At 39.2% G+C, this 15,802-nt stretch overlaps 2 protein-coding genes across 5 annotated transcripts; both read left to right on the top strand.

The window, feature by feature from the left end:
• Positions 1–486: 486 nt before the first annotated feature.
• Positions 487–5,230, top strand: LOC112201826 (receptor protein kinase TMK1). Its single transcript, XM_024342748.2, has 2 exons — positions 487–3,606; positions 4,447–5,230. The coding sequence occupies exons 1-2, from the start codon at positions 1,206–1,208 to the stop codon at positions 4,953–4,955; spliced, it is 2,910 nt and encodes a 969-aa protein (XP_024198516.1). The 5' UTR covers positions 487–1,205; the 3' UTR covers positions 4,956–5,230.
• A 330-nt stretch (positions 5,231–5,560) lies between these two features.
• On the top strand, positions 5,561–15,231 carry LOC112201827 (geranylgeranyl transferase type-2 subunit beta 1). Of its 4 annotated transcripts, none has more exons than XM_024342751.2 (11): positions 5,562–5,982; positions 6,931–6,986; positions 7,057–7,110; positions 7,196–7,343; positions 7,462–7,578; positions 7,808–7,874; positions 8,181–8,329; positions 8,539–8,672; positions 8,930–9,028; positions 9,138–9,213; positions 9,606–9,770. In XM_024342751.2, the coding sequence occupies exons 3-11, from the start codon at positions 7,057–7,059 to the stop codon at positions 9,704–9,706; spliced, it is 945 nt and encodes a 314-aa protein (XP_024198519.1). In that variant the 5' UTR covers positions 5,562–5,982; positions 6,931–6,986; the 3' UTR covers positions 9,707–9,770. The 4 variants fall into 4 exon arrangements, with proteins under 4 accessions (XP_024198520.1, XP_024198519.1, XP_024198521.1 ...); XM_024342753.2 differs by lacking the exon at positions 9,606–9,770 and adding an exon at positions 15,008–15,231 and having other exon boundaries at positions 5,563–5,982; positions 6,928–6,986; positions 7,057–7,111; positions 7,194–7,343; XM_024342750.2 differs by having other exon boundaries at positions 5,563–5,982; positions 6,928–6,986.
• Positions 15,232–15,802: the final 571 nt, after the last annotated feature.

Raw genomic sequence — 15,802 nt, 5'->3', positions numbered from 1 at the left:
TGGGTAGGAAGAAACAAAGAGAAGAGAAGGAAGGAGGGAGAAGAAGAGAAGAGGAAAGAAAGAAATTGACAGATTCGGGAGAACTGTCAAATTTGACAGAGAGAAGTGGAATGTCAAATCCACGTCGGATTTGACAGATCGGTTGAAGGATTTTTCTCTTTCATTTCTCACTGTTAAAGCTCCACCCTGTCAAATGACCACTTCGTTGGAGATGGTCTTAGACCCCCTCCATGTCGGCAGGACAGCTCCCGCTATAATATGAGTCATCTCACATACATGACAGTTGCGCATGGCGACACAACTTTCCTTTAGACGTAACATGACTTGTCCCCATCTCCAAACGCCTTTACTCTCTCTCTCCCTATTTTTTATTTTTCACTTTAGACCGCATAAAGCAAATATTCGACGCGTGTCCTTAGGTTGGCAGAACAGCGTAACACACTCTGCTCAGATCCTCAGACCAGACAAAAAGCAAGCGCTTCAGTTTCCTCTTTTATTGTTAAAAAAATTGGGGTCTGAGCAAAACGGAAGCACCATGATTCCGAATCCAAAGAGATATTATTCCAATCGTGACGAATGGAATGTTGAGTCCTCTCCATACCCGTAATCTGCGGAGCTTCCTAGCCGACGTCACAGAACACGGTAAATTGATCCCGGTCAAGATTTTCAGATCAATTATTTGTTTTTTACCATTGTTTGTTTGCTTGTTATCTTCTGCTGCACCCACGTGCCCCGAAGAAGAAGAAGAAGGGTAAATCTTTTTGTCTCTGGCTGCGGCTGACACTTGTAATAGTGGTTTGTCACTGTTGCCCTCATCGACTGGTCCACTGATTCCAAGGCATAGTAATTAGACAACCACCACCCTTTCTGGCTTGTGGGAAAGGTGACCTTGTTCACTTTCGCTTCTCATTTGGGTGCTTATCAGTTATCACCACCCTTCTAGGCCTTTCATTTTCTTGCCCAACTTCTGAATCTTGCAAAAATGGATGTGATATAATGTGCTTTGGGGGATTGGTGTCATAATTCCCATCTGGGTTTTCTTCTTCTCAGCCAAAAATATCAGGTTCTGAATCTTTCTCTGCATTTCTGAATCTGGGTTTTGCTTGTTGTAGTCTGTTACTCTGTTTTAAGGATTTGGGGTTGGAAATTTATGTCGGTGGCATTGTGGTTTGTATTGTTGCTTTAGTTGATTGGTTGATATAGTCATGGATAGGAAGTGGATGGTAGGCAATTTCCTGTTTTTGTGGCTATTGGCTGTGGTTTATGGTGCCACTGACCCTGATGATATGAAGATTCTGAATGATTTCAGAAAAGGGTTGGAGAATCCAGAGCTTCTTAAATGGCCAGAAAATGGGGATGACCCTTGTGGCTCCAAATGGCCTCATGTGTTTTGTAGTGGGGATAGAGTTACACAGATTCAAGTTCAGGGTATGGGGCTTAAAGGACCTCTGCCTCAGAACTTTAATCAGCTCTCAAAGCTCTACAACCTTGGTCTTCAAAAGAACAACTTCAATGGCAAGTTACCCACGTTTAGTGGCTTATCTGAACTGCAATATGCTTATTTGGATAACAATGATTTTGATACTATCCCGTCCGATTTCTTCAATGGCCTTACCAGTCTCTCAGTCATGGCTTTGGATAACATTCCGCTGAATGCGTCTACCGGGTGGTCTATTCCTAATGAGTTAGAAAACTCAGCTCAGCTACAAAATCTTTCCTTGATTGAGTGTAACTTGGTTGGACAACTGCCTGAATTCTTAGGCACATTGCCGAATCTCAGGATGCTGCAACTTTCGTTTAACAGATTAACTGGTGGTTTGCCCAAGAGTTTTGGACAGTCTTTGTTGCAGATTTTGTGGTTGAATAATCAAGATGGTGGTGGGATGACTGGTCCAATTGATGTTATTGGATCAATGACGTCTTTGACACAGGTTTGGCTGCATGGAAACAAATTCACAGGGACAATACCAGAGAACATTGGAGATCTTGTATCTCTTAAGGAACTCAACCTCAATGGTAACCAACTTGTTGGTCCGATTCCTCAAGCATTGGCTGACTTGAAGCTCGACAAATTGGACCTGGCAAACAACCAGTTAATGGGTGCAATACCCAAGTTTCAGTCTGGTAATGCTTCCTATAGTTCTAATTCATTTTGTCAAACTGATCCTGGGCTTCTATGTGCCCCACAAGTTACCGCACTTTTGGATTTTCTTGGTGATCTGAGTTACCCATCTAGTCTGACCTCTGACTGGTCTGGTAATGACCCCTGTGGGGGGCCATGGTTGGGAGTTAGTTGCAATCCGCAGTCGAAAGTTTCTGTCATCAATTTGCCTAGGCGCAAGCTAAATGGTACTCTGAGTCCTTCACTTGTGAATTTAGATTCTCTGATTGATATTAGGCTTGCTGGAAACAATATACGTGGTACAGTTCCTACTAACCTCACTGAGTTGAAATCCTTGACGACATTGGATATAAGTGGAAACAATATTGAGCCTCCATTACCAAAATTTCGTGACAATGTGAGACTCATCACCGATGGAAATCCTCTTCTAGTTGCTAATAAAACAGCCCCGTCTCCTTTACCTACTAGAAGCCCACCCCCACTCCAACCTCCAGCTCCAGCAGACAATCCGCCACCAGTTACCACAAAACCACCTCAATCACCAGTTTCCCCTAGTCCACCTTCGCCAACTCACTCAAATGCAGGTGCACCTGAGTCGGAATCTCAACTCAAAAGCTCTAAAAGATCTAAACCAGTTATTGTTGTGGCTGCAGTTGCAGTTATAGCTGTATCTGTGATTCTTCTGTTGATGTGTCTATCTATATACTGGTGTAAGTACAGAAGGAACAACTTGGAGGCTCCTTGTTCCATTGTGGTTCACCCTAAAGACCCATCTGATCCAGAAAACAAGCTTAAGATTGCAGTTTCTAGCAATACAAACGGAAGCTTATCAACTAGAACTGGGACTACTTATTTGAGTAACAACAGCAGTGGAACACAAAGTTCTCAGATGATTGATTCCGGTAACCTTGTCATATCTGTTCAAGTTCTTCGAAAGGTGACCAATAACTTTGCACCTGAAAAGGAGCTAGGCCATGGTGGATTTGGAACTGTTTACAAGGGTGAACTAGAAGATGGTACAAATCTGGCTGTTAAGAGAATGGAGGGTGGTGTGATCAGTAGTAAAGGATTGGATGAATTTCAGGCAGAAATTGCTGTACTTTCCAAAGTCCGTCATCGACATTTGGTTTCTCTGTTGGGGTACTCCGTTGAAGGGAGTGAAAGGCTTCTTGTCTATGAGTATATGTCTCAAGGCGCTCTTAGCAGGCATCTTTTCCATTGGAAGACCCTGAGTCTGAAGCCTTTGTCTTGGACAAGGAGACTTATAATTGCATTGGATGTTGCCAGAGGGATGGAGTATCTGCACAGCTTAGCTCGCCAGACCTTCATTCACAGAGATCTCAAATCTTCTAATATTCTTTTGGGTGATGACTTCCGCGCAAAAGTTTCGGATTTTGGATTGGTTAAACTTGCTCCAGATGGGGAGAAATCTGTTGCGACTAGGCTTGCTGGGACATTTGGATACCTTGCCCCTGAATATGCAGGTAAGAGTTTTGAATCCCAGTTTCAAATTATTCCATTGAATTAAAATGTAGGTCATCTGCTGAGCATGCAAAAGTTATTGGAATGTGTAGGGCTTTACAAATCGTGTTTTGCTACCATTTTCACATTTAGTACTTCTAGTGCTCTTTTTAATGTTAAATGGAACAAGAAGGTATATACTTCTCTTACAGTTCCTTAAAATCCATGATTTTCTGGTACTTGGTACTTGTATTTAAATCATGCTGGTTTTAGGGCACAGAATTGTAGAGCATGTACTTGTAGTAATATTGAAGCACAGAGTTGAATCAAAAATCAAATCTGAATGTTTCTCTATTGAGTTTTACTGAACCAATGCTCGAGAAGTAATCACTTTCCTTCGCACTGTAGTACAAACATGTTTGACTGTTTGATAACAGGCTTGGCCTGTTTGAAACCAGTTACCTCAGGGTAATCTAGAATTGGCTTGCAAAAGAGAAAGATGGTCAGCAATAGTAGATAACTCTGTATTTGAAGAGCTTCTAATGTGATTACCAATAGAAAAGCATTTTTTATTTTACATTTTTAATCAGGTGTAAGGCTTTAGAATGCAATATTGATTTCTAAGTTTCTGCAATGAATACAAATGTTCAATGCTCTGTTCCATAAACTTTTTTCCTGTAACTTTGTTTTACTAAAGATAGTAGTTTGCTTGACCAGCAAATGGTGGGAATTTATGGGATATCTTGAAGAGGATTGTAGTTTTTTTTTTTTTCCTCAAGTTTTTCAACTCATTATATATGTTTTTTTTTTCGGACAACTACTCATTATATATGTTTGAATACTAATTCATAATTTTTTTTCAGTGATGGGGAAAATCACAACTAAAGTAGATGTGTTCAGCTTTGGCGTAGTGTTAATGGAGCTTGTGACTGGATTAATGGCACTGGATGAGAACCGGCCCGAGGAAAGTCGTTACTTGGCTGAGTGGTTTTGGCGAATCAAGTCAAGCAAGGAGAAGCTTATGGCTGCAGTTGATCCAACTATTGAGGTTACTGAAGAAACTTTTGAGAGCATCTCCTTAATAGCTGATCTTGCTGGACATTGCACTGCGAGGGAGCCAACACATCGGCCTGACATGGGACATGCAGTGAACGTGCTAGGCCAACTTGTTGAAAAGTGGAAACCAGTTGATGAAGGATCAGAAAGTTTCTCTGGAATCGATTATAATCAACCTCTTTCCCAGATGCTAAAAGTTTGGCAGCAAGCAGAAAGCAGAGAGGTCAGCTATACTAGCCTGGAGGACAGCAAGGGAAGTATTCCTGCTAGACCCGCTGGATTTGCAGATTCCTTCACTTCTGCCGATGGTCGATAGTTGACTTACTGTTGATTAGTCTGGAACAAATATTATCCTTTAAATAAATTCATCTCTTGGTTTTCTCAATAGATCTATTTTGTGCTTATACAGGGTACGTTATTAAGCATTTCCTTTTTATTGCTGCATACAATGGATACGAAAATAGCCATCCTAGTGCTCACTTGAGCTGTTTTTCTGGATTTGTTCCTTGAGCTGTGAAACTTCCTGGTACATTAATGTAGTCATGTAGATAAACAACTGCAGATTCAAATTACTTATTTGTTATTCATGAACCATGTGTTGGGGTATTCGTTTTAGTTTTGTTTCATTTTATAAATAATCATTTGCATACTCATCTTAAAACATCCGAGTGCTTTTCCTTATGACACAGGTGAATTACTTGATGCCCTTTTCCCTCACTGTACGTTTCAAAATCAGGACATATATACACAATCTAGCAAGTCTTAGGTCATCTCCAATCGTAGTGGTCTAAAATAGACCATGATCTAAAATTTTAGACCTTCTGAAAGTATTATACTATTATTCATCCAAATAGTAAGGTTTATAATTTGTTCAACTCTAATCGTTTGAAGCTAAACTATAAATTGCACAACAACATTTGCATGTGGTAGACCAATCTCGAATTCTTTTGCATCCACTTGTCGTCTACAACATGGTCTAAATTTTGAGTTTGGCTTACAATTCTGAAGAGATCTTCTTCTCTTATGTTTCCCATAAAGTCAATTTTGTTGCTGATGCTATTGCAAGTTTTGGTCCCAAGTCTCCTAATCCTATCACTTCATTAAAGAAGCTCAGCTCTATCTGCCTTTAATTTCAATTAGTTTAATTTTTGTAGTAATAAGGTCTTGATGTTGTAATTTTTCTTCAAAAACATAAAAACAAAAAAAGACCAACGTTTAGAAGATGGTATTTGGAAACATAGGGGCCTTATGAATTCGACGACTCGCTCTCAATTGACTGTTGCTGCGATTCTCTGAGACTCTCAACTCTCTAGTCTCAGTTCAGCAAACAGCCAGGGTCTCGGGTACTTCTCTATCTGTTTCAATTTCTATCTCAAAATTGTTTATTCCCTTGTCTAATCTCCAACTTTGGCACCTGGGTTTGTAAATTTTTGGTTTCTGTTCGCTAACAATTGAATTTATCAGTATACATGTGCAAGTAATTTCTGAATTGTGACCAACTTACTCTCTCTTTGACCATTGGGTTACAACATTGATCCTATATGTTTTATGCATAACCTATTTGAATCATCCTATATATGGGAATGGGATGATGAATCTGATTATCTATTGGGTCTCTTTGATTCATTGTCTAATCAAGTCTGCAGCAACATTACAATGAATTCTAATGGTTTGGATGTTCTAAATTTTTTCTTTTAGCTCAAAATGGGAGTTTAGCGCCAAAGTAAGTTTGATTATTTAACATGAATGATGAACCATACTCACAATACTTACTAATATCCAGCAATTTTCCTTCTGTGATTCTATGGCTCCTAATCCCGATCCAAACTAATTTTCCGGACCTGGTTGTCCCAAGAGCTGATATGAGCACATGTCATCCGTATTGTGCTTAAAGGACTAGAGCAATTGGTGTGGAAATTGGCTAATTTTTAGTACTTTGCGGGCATTTTCTTTTTTTGAATCATTCCCCATAATGCCTAAGCCCTCAGTTAGTTACCATAGTACTTAACTCAATTCAGTATCATGAGCAGTAATGATTACGTACTTCACTTAGTTACCATAGTAGTTAACTCAATTCAGTACTATGAGCAGGAAATCATTCCAACTCATTTTAGTAATAGCTGTAACCCAGCCTCCTTCAGAGTCAAAAGAAAACTACTGCTAGATAAGAAAAAAAATTCACCTACTGACAATTCTTAATAACATATGATTTCTTTGTGCGCGATTCCTTATTTGATTATTATCATGTAGCTATGCAGTTTTTATAATTGGTTTTGTTTTGTTTGTAGTAGTAAGATTTGAAAATTAAATTCAGGCTGAAGTTGACTTCAGAAGCTACACCAACCAAGTATGAATTCCTTGCTCTGCCATCAGTCACCTTTTCCCATATATTTTCCTAATCTTGAAATGTTTAACAGATGGGGGAGCTGGCATCTCAGAAACATGTTCGATTCATTTTATCAAAAGCAAAGGTTGGATTTGAATCCAAGTACATATAATAACTGTTTTACTTTACAGTTTATACATGACAATAACAATATGGCAATGCCACCTCAGGAGGACTCTTATGAGTCGGTTTTGATGGAGCATATAAGATTGAATGGAGCTTACTGGGGTTTGACAACTCTTGATCTTCTTGGAAAGCTTGACACTGTGGATGTCGATGAGGTTGTTTCAGAGGTCATGCAGTGCCAGCATGAGTCAGGTGTTTACTTTGTATACACGCTTAACCCAGCAATACTCAACTAGTATTTTCATCTTTTATTGTTTGTTTGGTGATTTGGAGTTCTAGGGAAAATGATGATACAACTTTGTTTATGCAGGTGGCTTTGGTGGTAACAGTGGACATGATCCACACATACTCTATACCTTAAGTGCTGTGCAGGTTTTGGCCTTATTTGACAAGGTTGATGTTTTGGATGTCGAAAAAGTTGCAGATTGTATCCTTTAGGATATCTTTTTATTCAACTCTGAATTAGATTTTCATTACCTTTCAATTGGTGAATGGTACTAGGAAAGTTGTGTTGAGAGGTTACATATAAATCAGAGCTCATAAAAGGATTTGTGAACAAAGATAGGAACTTACTAATTTTTTAAATTAGGCAACTAACTATAAAAAGGCGTTCCAATGTAATTATCACATTTTGTCTGGCTTAATATTCAACTCAGATGTAGCTGGACTGCAAAATGAAGATGGATCATTTTCAGGGGACATGTGGGGTGAAGTTGATACACGGTACATTTTTTGGTTTTCCTTTGTGTTTGGCATCTCTTGATTTGTTAAAGTTACCTTCCCGTTATTTAAAGCATGATTTACTATCAGATTATTTTCTGTTCCGCATAGCAAATGAAAGAAGTAAAATAACGACAACAATAATACTAGGATAATGAATTTCACACTCCCTAAATTTGCAGTCCACACTCCTCCTTTCCTTTTTTGGTTGAAATTCATATGAAAAGACAAAGTTTAAGTTACTAAAGAAAACATTTCACTCCCCTAATACTAAAAGCAACTAAGACTTTTTATTTCTCCTTCTTTTAGGTTTTCATATATTGCTATTTGTTGTCTCGCATTACTACATCTTTTGGATAAAATCAATGTGGAGAAAGCTGTGGACTATATTTTAAGTTGTAAAAATCATGATGGCGGATTTGGATGCACGCCTGGTGGGGAGTCTCATGCAGGTCAAAGTATGTTATCTACCCTATAACATCTCTAATTCTTATTTTTCATACACACCTGGTGGCAGTTTATTATTTACTTTCTGGATTATGCATCATAGACAATTATGTTATGCATCCATTTTTGGCGTTTTTTGTCATATAAAATCTGTTGAGATTTTCTAGTAGGCAGATGCTTTAGGTTAGTTAATGTTCTGTTTTGCCCATTGTGATTGCAGTTTTCTGTTGTGTGGGAGCCCTTGCTATCACAGGGTCTCTACATCGTATTGACAAGGACCTTCTTGGATGGTGGTTATGCGAGCGGCAAGTTAAATCAGGTGGTCTTAATGGTCGTCCAGAGAAGCTTCCTGATGTATGTGTTGCATTGTATTTTGTTCTGTATATCTTTATTTGTTTGTTTGATTTTTTTTTTTTTTGGATGAGAAGTAAAATTATATGTGATTCTGTTATCTTTATTCAACTACCTTGCTACGTTTTGTGATTCAATTTAGCTCTTCTTTGGAGGTCTTAATGGCCATCCAGAAAAATATCTTAATGTTTCATGATTGAAATGTAAATTTCTATTAGCATTACTGGACTCTTCTTTACTGCATTTGCACTTCATTTCAGGTGTGCTACTCATGGTGGGTTCTATCTAGTTTAATCATGATTGACAGGGTTCATTGGATCGATAAGCAAAAGCTTGCCAAGTTCATTTTAGACTGCCAGGTCTTTACATACCCCCCTATTTGTACAGTTGGATTATTCTTTAGGAGTGGATGTGTTATCCTCTTCCAGGGTGAAATCTGAGATTTTGTGGTTAATTTTTAAAATGCAGGACACTGAAAATGGGGGAATTTCTGATAGACCAGATGATGCATGTGATGCCTACCATACATACTTTGGTGTTGCAGGTAATTGCTTTGGTTCTTCCTTTGATTGTTTTCTACATTTCTTTACTTTAATAGTTTGGTATGTCGAACCTTCTCAATGATTATAGTGGATACCCATTTGGAGCCTCTGCTTCTAAATGGGGTATGATCATATAACGGCAAAATGTTTACCTAACACACACACACACACAAAAGCCCCTATCTGGGATGAATGAGTTGGAAACCCTGTTCCATGCTCGGTTTGGAGGCACTCAAGTATATCGAAGTGATTTGATGGAAGGAAGATAATTACTTCCCATGTATACTGAAGCTGTCATTGCCTTTTGGGCAGCCATGTAGTATTTTTCTCTGTCTTGGCTGCCTGCTTGCCACTGTATTCATCACCTAACTGAGGTTGATGAATGTTGATGCAGGACTTTCCTTACTTGAATATCCTGGGGTGAAAGCCATAGATCCAGCTTATGCTTTGCCAGTTGATGTTGTAAATAGGATTATCTTAGGCATAAAGGGATGAACACTTGTAACAGCATGCATGCACACTTCCGGTATAGTATTCACTTTGGTGCTGCCCTGTGGTACATGTATCTGTTGTAGTTCGTAGATATATATGACTTGGTTAAAAGAATAATGGGGTGATGAGGAGCTATCTAAGAAGCACGGAAACGGGTACGAGTTTCCGGATACGAAACGATCGGAAACGTGGAAACGACAAATCTTAAATGTAATAGGAAACGGAAACGTGAAGGAAACGGCAATTATATATATATATATATATATATATATAATTAGAAAAAAAAATATGAAACATAAACAAAGTACTAGTTTATGACAATCAAATATTATCAATCCAAAAGTTCAAATAAAAGGTTAACACAACTAATAACAAGTCAACAACCATCAACTTCATTCAACTTGGACAACATCCTCAAGGTCTTCATCTTCAAACAAAACCCCCTCTAATTGTGGTTCATCAAGTGAAAGGTAATAACAATCGTAAAGCCCTCAACTTTTATTTAGTTGCTCCTCCTTTTCTTAGCTCCCTCATTGGCTGAGCTCCAAGCCCTCTGAGCTATCTCTTTGTCTTTGTTTAAAGAAAGGAGAAACAAACAAACAAACAAACTACTCCCCCATAGCCAAAGGCTCAAGCTTTTGCAAAATAAATAGAGAAAACAAATAAAATAAAAAAAATGGAGGAAGAAAAAGAAATGGTAATAACAAAGAGTGAAGAAAGTAGCAGGGTCCTATAGGAGGGAGCATCAGTAGTAGTAGTAGTACTACTTGCCAGAAAAAATAATAAGAGTTGGGAAAGAAAAGTCAATTTTTTTTTTTTTTTTTCTTCAATTTTTCCAAGTAAAAAGTCAGTTTTACCCCCACGTTTCCTATTTATTTACATTCTGGCGTTTCCACATTGGATACAGACGTTTCCAAACCGTTTCCAAACTCGGATACGCGTTTCCGAGCGTTTCCGGGCGTTTCCAACCCGTTTCCGACCCGTTTCCGCTTCCGAAACGGGAAACGCGAGCATTTTCGCGTTTCCGTGCATCATAGGGAGCTATTCGGTCCTGAATGACTGCCATGTCCGATTAAGTTCTTATCAGTTTCAGTTCAAATAGACTAAACCATAATGTTCTTTCTCGCTGATCCGGGATTACTTGCTGTTTCTTGAAAGCTAAAATTCAAGAATTGATACAATCAATACAATCACAAACCCACACCTTAACGGGGCGCCCCAACATACTGTTTTATGTTGTCTTGTGCTGGAACTTGTGGCAATAAGGCATTGGCTCCTAGGCTCCGTTTAGCTGGTGGGATTCGAATTACTCGGTGGAAAAATGAAGGATTCTCCATTAGAGAGAACGAAAGAAATGATTCCCATAAAGGACAACAATAAAACCAAACCCACGTATCATTTCAGCTCAAAATTTCATCAACATGGTACACGGTAGTGTTTGCAACTTAAAAGTAAATGTGCAATGAATAATGAAATGTTAAGTGCAAGAACTTGATTTTTTTGTCTTTTTTTTATTTTTTAAATGAAGGGCTGGTGCAGCCCCTCAAGCCTTGATTAATGAAACCGTCGAATACAAGGGGGGGCATTGAGCCTAAACCCCTGATTACAATAGGCACCTAGAGTACATCCTGAAATAATATCATGAGTCTCTACTATACAATTGTATTCAAATACGTACCAACTAGCAAAGAACACGCTCCAGACGGTTCTATTTACTTTCCAGCGGTGACATAACGGAAAGATAACTCGATTTGCAACTCGAATACAGCATAGCATAATATCCATTCTCACAGCTTTCCCATCATGTTGCCACTGAAAAATACATCCAGTGACACCAAGTTTCACCCTGCCACTAGGAGGTAGCGACCATTTGACAAAGCAAGGAACTCGCCGCCTACCCAGAACAGACAAGGCACTTTGAGTGCACACACAGGCACAAAGCCCGACTAACCCTACACAACTAATGTAGGGACTTATTACTCGCAAAAAGCGCAGCAGAAAGAAAAAACATAAATAAATAATAACTAGAAATAAAAAAACAGCATGGTCTAGGCCCAAGAATTAAGCCCAAACCCACCCTCCAGCCCAGAACGGGCCCACAAGCCATATCCAAGCCCAGAAGACCAAGTCACGGTTGGTTCTCTTGCTCCCGGCCCAAGTCGGCGTCTGCACCAGTCCTCTGATCTCTCCTCCAGATCTGCCGCCCCACCACCTGCGTCAGGCCACCATCAGGTCACCGTCCCCAACCAACCACCAGCGGACGACAGCTGCCGTCACCATCCCCACCGCATACCGGCTGCTCTGCGTCGGGATCTAAAACGAAAACCCAGGCATCACCGTCGGCCAACCCACACACCATCGAAAATAACTAAAGAAAATAAAAGTTAAGAATTTAACTCCACGAAGCAATTTTTGGTTTCAAATTGTTTTTCTTATCCATTCTTTTTCTTTAATTTCCTGTCATCCGATCTTGGTGGTTTACCATAATAATAGTTTTAGATTTTTTTATAGAAATGAAACTTATTAGGGGCTGTGACCACTTACCCAATTTTAGACAGAAAATTGCCCACTTACTCCACCAAGAGTTATTTAACCCCATTTACCCAATCTAACAGTGTTTGACAGTATTACCCTCATTTTAATTAATAAATTACATTAATCTCTCTCTCTCTCTCTCGCTTGCTCCCTCCCTCCCTCACGCTCACGGCCTAGAACCTCGATGCCTGGTGATGATCCTCGTCGACTCGATGCCTGGTGATGATCCGCGTCGCCGTCGTCTCCAGTCACAAAAACCAAACCTCCTTCACTTCTCTGATGGTGGTGATGTCGAGGCCTTCGGAATTCGACTAAAACTCTGTCTCTGTCAGATCCGATTGGCGGAACAGTATAGCCTGGTGATGATCCTCGTCGCCTCGATGCCCGGTGATGATCCTCGTCGCCGTCGTCTCCGGTCACGAAAACCAAACCTCCTTCACTTCTCTAATGGTGGTGATGTCGAGGCCTTCGGAATCCGACTGAAACTCTGTCTCTGTCAGATCCGATTGGCGGAGCAGTACAGCAATCGGAGCAACCATCTCTGTGCCGCGACGCTGTCGGAGCCAGCCGGTCATTCGGACCGCTACCTCCTTTGGCGCGGTCAAGTATGGAGGTCGCGCATTCTGCTTCTCTCAGATTGGTGAATGGCTGCGTGGCACTACTGTTATGGTTTCTTCTCTAGCGGCTGGCGTTCGAGGTGGTCATGCCTTCTGGTGTTGCGCGTCTCAAGGTGATGGCATGGATTGTTTTGACTGGCTACTCTGGGATTGGTGTTGATGTGTTGGTGGCTCCGAGCCCCGTGGGTAGGCCACCAGATCGAGGTTTCTCTTAACATAAGAGATTTATCTACTTGATCAGGCACTTGGAAATAGTTATTTGGAAGATAATAATAACCCATTATTGGCCCCCAGTAGATACATTATTGGCCCCCAGTAGACTTTGAAATGAGGGACAGGGATCACTATAGTGTGGTGTATTGATAAGTTACCTGTTGTTTTCTGTGTATTAAAGCCAGATTATCTGTGAATCATACAAAATGGTGCATTTTTGGTGGTCTATTGGGAGGCAGTAGAGACATTGGACTATGTATTGGGGGGCAATAATATGATTATTGGGAGCCAATAATATGATTATAAATTGATCAATTGTTTCTGTAGTGTATTCATTTTGGTTTTGGGAGTTCATACAATTCACTGGACGGCAATAATATGATTTTTGGGAGGCAATAATATGATTACTGGGGGGGCAGTAATATGATTACTGGGGGGCAATAATAGCCGGATTCCGGATTCCAGTCATCGGTCGCCGGATTTCGGTTACCGGTTCCCGGAATCCGGTCATTGGTCGCCCGAATTTGGTCACCGTTCGCCGGAGTCCGGTCGCCGGAGACCGAGCCGGCCACTGGTCACCGGAGCACAGTAAGGTGGAAGGTGACTTCTCTCTCTAAGTGAGAAAGAATGAGAGGGCAAAAAAGTCTCAAAAAAAAAAAGAAAAAAGAAATAATTGGGTAAAGGGGAAATAATCCCTTAGAGTGTTTTGGGTAAATGGGGTTAAAAAACAGTTGGTGGAGCAAGTGGGTAATTTTTAGCCTAAAATCGGGTAAATGATCATTTTCCCAACTTATTATGCTAGAAGGGTATACATGATAATTCAAAATTTAGTGAAGTCAAACTGGTGGCTACTCTTTATAGTAGTAGGGATAAGCTGACTTGATGTTTTTGTCTTTATAGTTTTTTCACTATTAGATCATGGATTTACAAAAAGTTCCGCAATGCGAGTTCAAAAGTCCAGTCACTTACTAGCATAAAAAAAAATATAAAAAAAGTCCAGTCACTAACTAGAATGTTCTTTTGTCTGGCAAATTCCCTTTTCTTTACCTTTTAATAAAACCCTAGATTGCTCACTGTCTGTTTTACTTTATTCATCTGGTCACTGTATGTGCTCCGTTATCATTATCATCATCATCATTGTCTAGTTTTAGGACAGACTGCCTACGTATCCTTTTTGTGGGATCAAAAGGTTCCGCAATGCGAGTTCAAAAGTCCAGTCACTTACTAGCATAAAAAAAAATAAAAAAAAAGTCCAGTCACTAACTAGAATGTTCTTTTGTCTGGCAAATTCCCTTTTCTTTACCTTTTAATAAAACCCTAGATTGCTCACTGTCTGTTTTACTTTATTCATCTGGTCACCGTATGTGCTCCGTTATCATTATCATCATCATCATTGTCTAGTTTTAGGACAAACTGCCTACGTATCCTTTTTGTGGGATCAAAAAGTTCCGCAATGCGAGTTCAAAAGTCCAGTCACTTACTAGCATAAAAAAAAATAAAAAAAAAGTCCAGTCACTAACTAGAATGTTCTTTTGTCTGGCAAATTCCCTTTTCTTTACCTTTTAATAAAACCCTAGATTGCTCACTGTCTGTTTTACTTTATTCATCTGGTCACCGTATGTGCTCCGTTATCATTATCATCATCATCATTGTCTAGTTTTAGGACAGACTGCCTACGTATCCTTTTTGTGGGATCAAGCCGCCATAGTTCAAGGTTTTATGCTTTAAATTTTGCCTAGACCGTCCTTACGGGTTTTCATCCTAGCGAGCTCTTTTGGGTAGATTGTAGATCTCTGTTATTACAGATATATGAAATATGTACTATTGCTACTAATTAAATTGGTTGGCCATGCTCTGATATATTTTCCTTTTCTTTGATTGATTTCAGTATTTTAACTTTTTAAGTCATAAATCTAGTATATATGTATATGGTATGCAGGTTGTAAAAATGAAAGCTTTCTCGAAGTTTTAGAGTAGGTCAGATGATTAGTGATTGCTGTGTGATGCTAGAGAAGGTAATTTGACCCTTATGATGATGATCTTGCAAAATCTCTTTGAGTTTACACCTTTTTTTTACTATTTGGAAGCAATATTTGTTTCAAATATCTGTAATGACAGAAATCTACAATCTACAATATAACTTCACACTCGAATTCAGCAATAACTTCAACACAGACTAAGCAAACTACCAAACTGCTGTTCCTTTTCTTTTTCTAAACTTTATAAGTAGCTCACAGCTGAATCCAATTAATTGCAAACCAAAATACAAAATCAAATAGTCTTCAATACTTTGTTTATCTCATAAATCAAACACAGAAAAGAAGAATGTTGAGACTGTCATTACCTCAGCTTTTGTGAACTTCCTATCATCTTTCAATACTTTGAAGAGCATATAAAGCCTCCAGGGTTTTCAAGCTACAAATGCATTTTCGCAGTTCCTCAACATTAACCTACACAAAGAGCAAGAAAAAACCCAAATAAGTCCCTGAAACCAATCACTGAAGCAAGGGACGTAAGTTATGGCAAAATTGGGTTAATTAGTTGATGTTTAAGAAAAACCCTTATATATATATATTTATAATTTTTTTTTTTAATATAATGTTTAGGGGACATGTTACAGGTGCTCTTATATTACTATTCTCTACATATACCATAACAACAATTTATATCATGTAACAACCCTACATGAAATACAGCAATTTTGGAAAGCATAATTAATTACAAGACTAAAATA

The sequence above is a fragment of the Rosa chinensis genome, chromosome 5 (genome assembly GCF_002994745.2).
Source record: "Rosa chinensis cultivar Old Blush chromosome 5, RchiOBHm-V2, whole genome shotgun sequence".
Classification (NCBI taxonomy): Eukaryota; Viridiplantae; Streptophyta; class Magnoliopsida; order Rosales; family Rosaceae; genus Rosa; species Rosa chinensis.
The sequence above is the reverse complement of the archived record's forward strand: the minus strand, read 5'-3'. Positions and strand labels throughout refer to the sequence as shown.

Excerpts from the sequence above, each read along its gene's own strand:
- LOC112201827 (XM_024342752.2), top strand. The coding sequence starts at position 7,057 with ATGGGGGAGCTGGCATCTCAGAAACATGTTCGATTCATTTTATCAAAA. Across the intron at positions 7,111-7,195 it reads TCATTTTATCAAAAGCAAAG|GAGGACTCTTATGAGTCGGT; the intron begins GTTGGATTTGAA and ends ATGCCACCTCAG. Across the intron at positions 9,029-9,137 it reads AGTTCATTTTAGACTGCCAG|GACACTGAAAATGGGGGAAT; the intron begins GTCTTTACATAC and ends TTTAAAATGCAG.
- LOC112201826 (XM_024342748.2), top strand. The coding sequence starts at position 1,206 with ATGGATAGGAAGTGGATGGTAGGCAATTTCCTGTTTTTGTGGCTATTG. Across the intron at positions 3,607-4,446 it reads CCTTGCCCCTGAATATGCAG|TGATGGGGAAAATCACAACT; the intron begins GTAAGAGTTTTG and ends ATTTTTTTTCAG.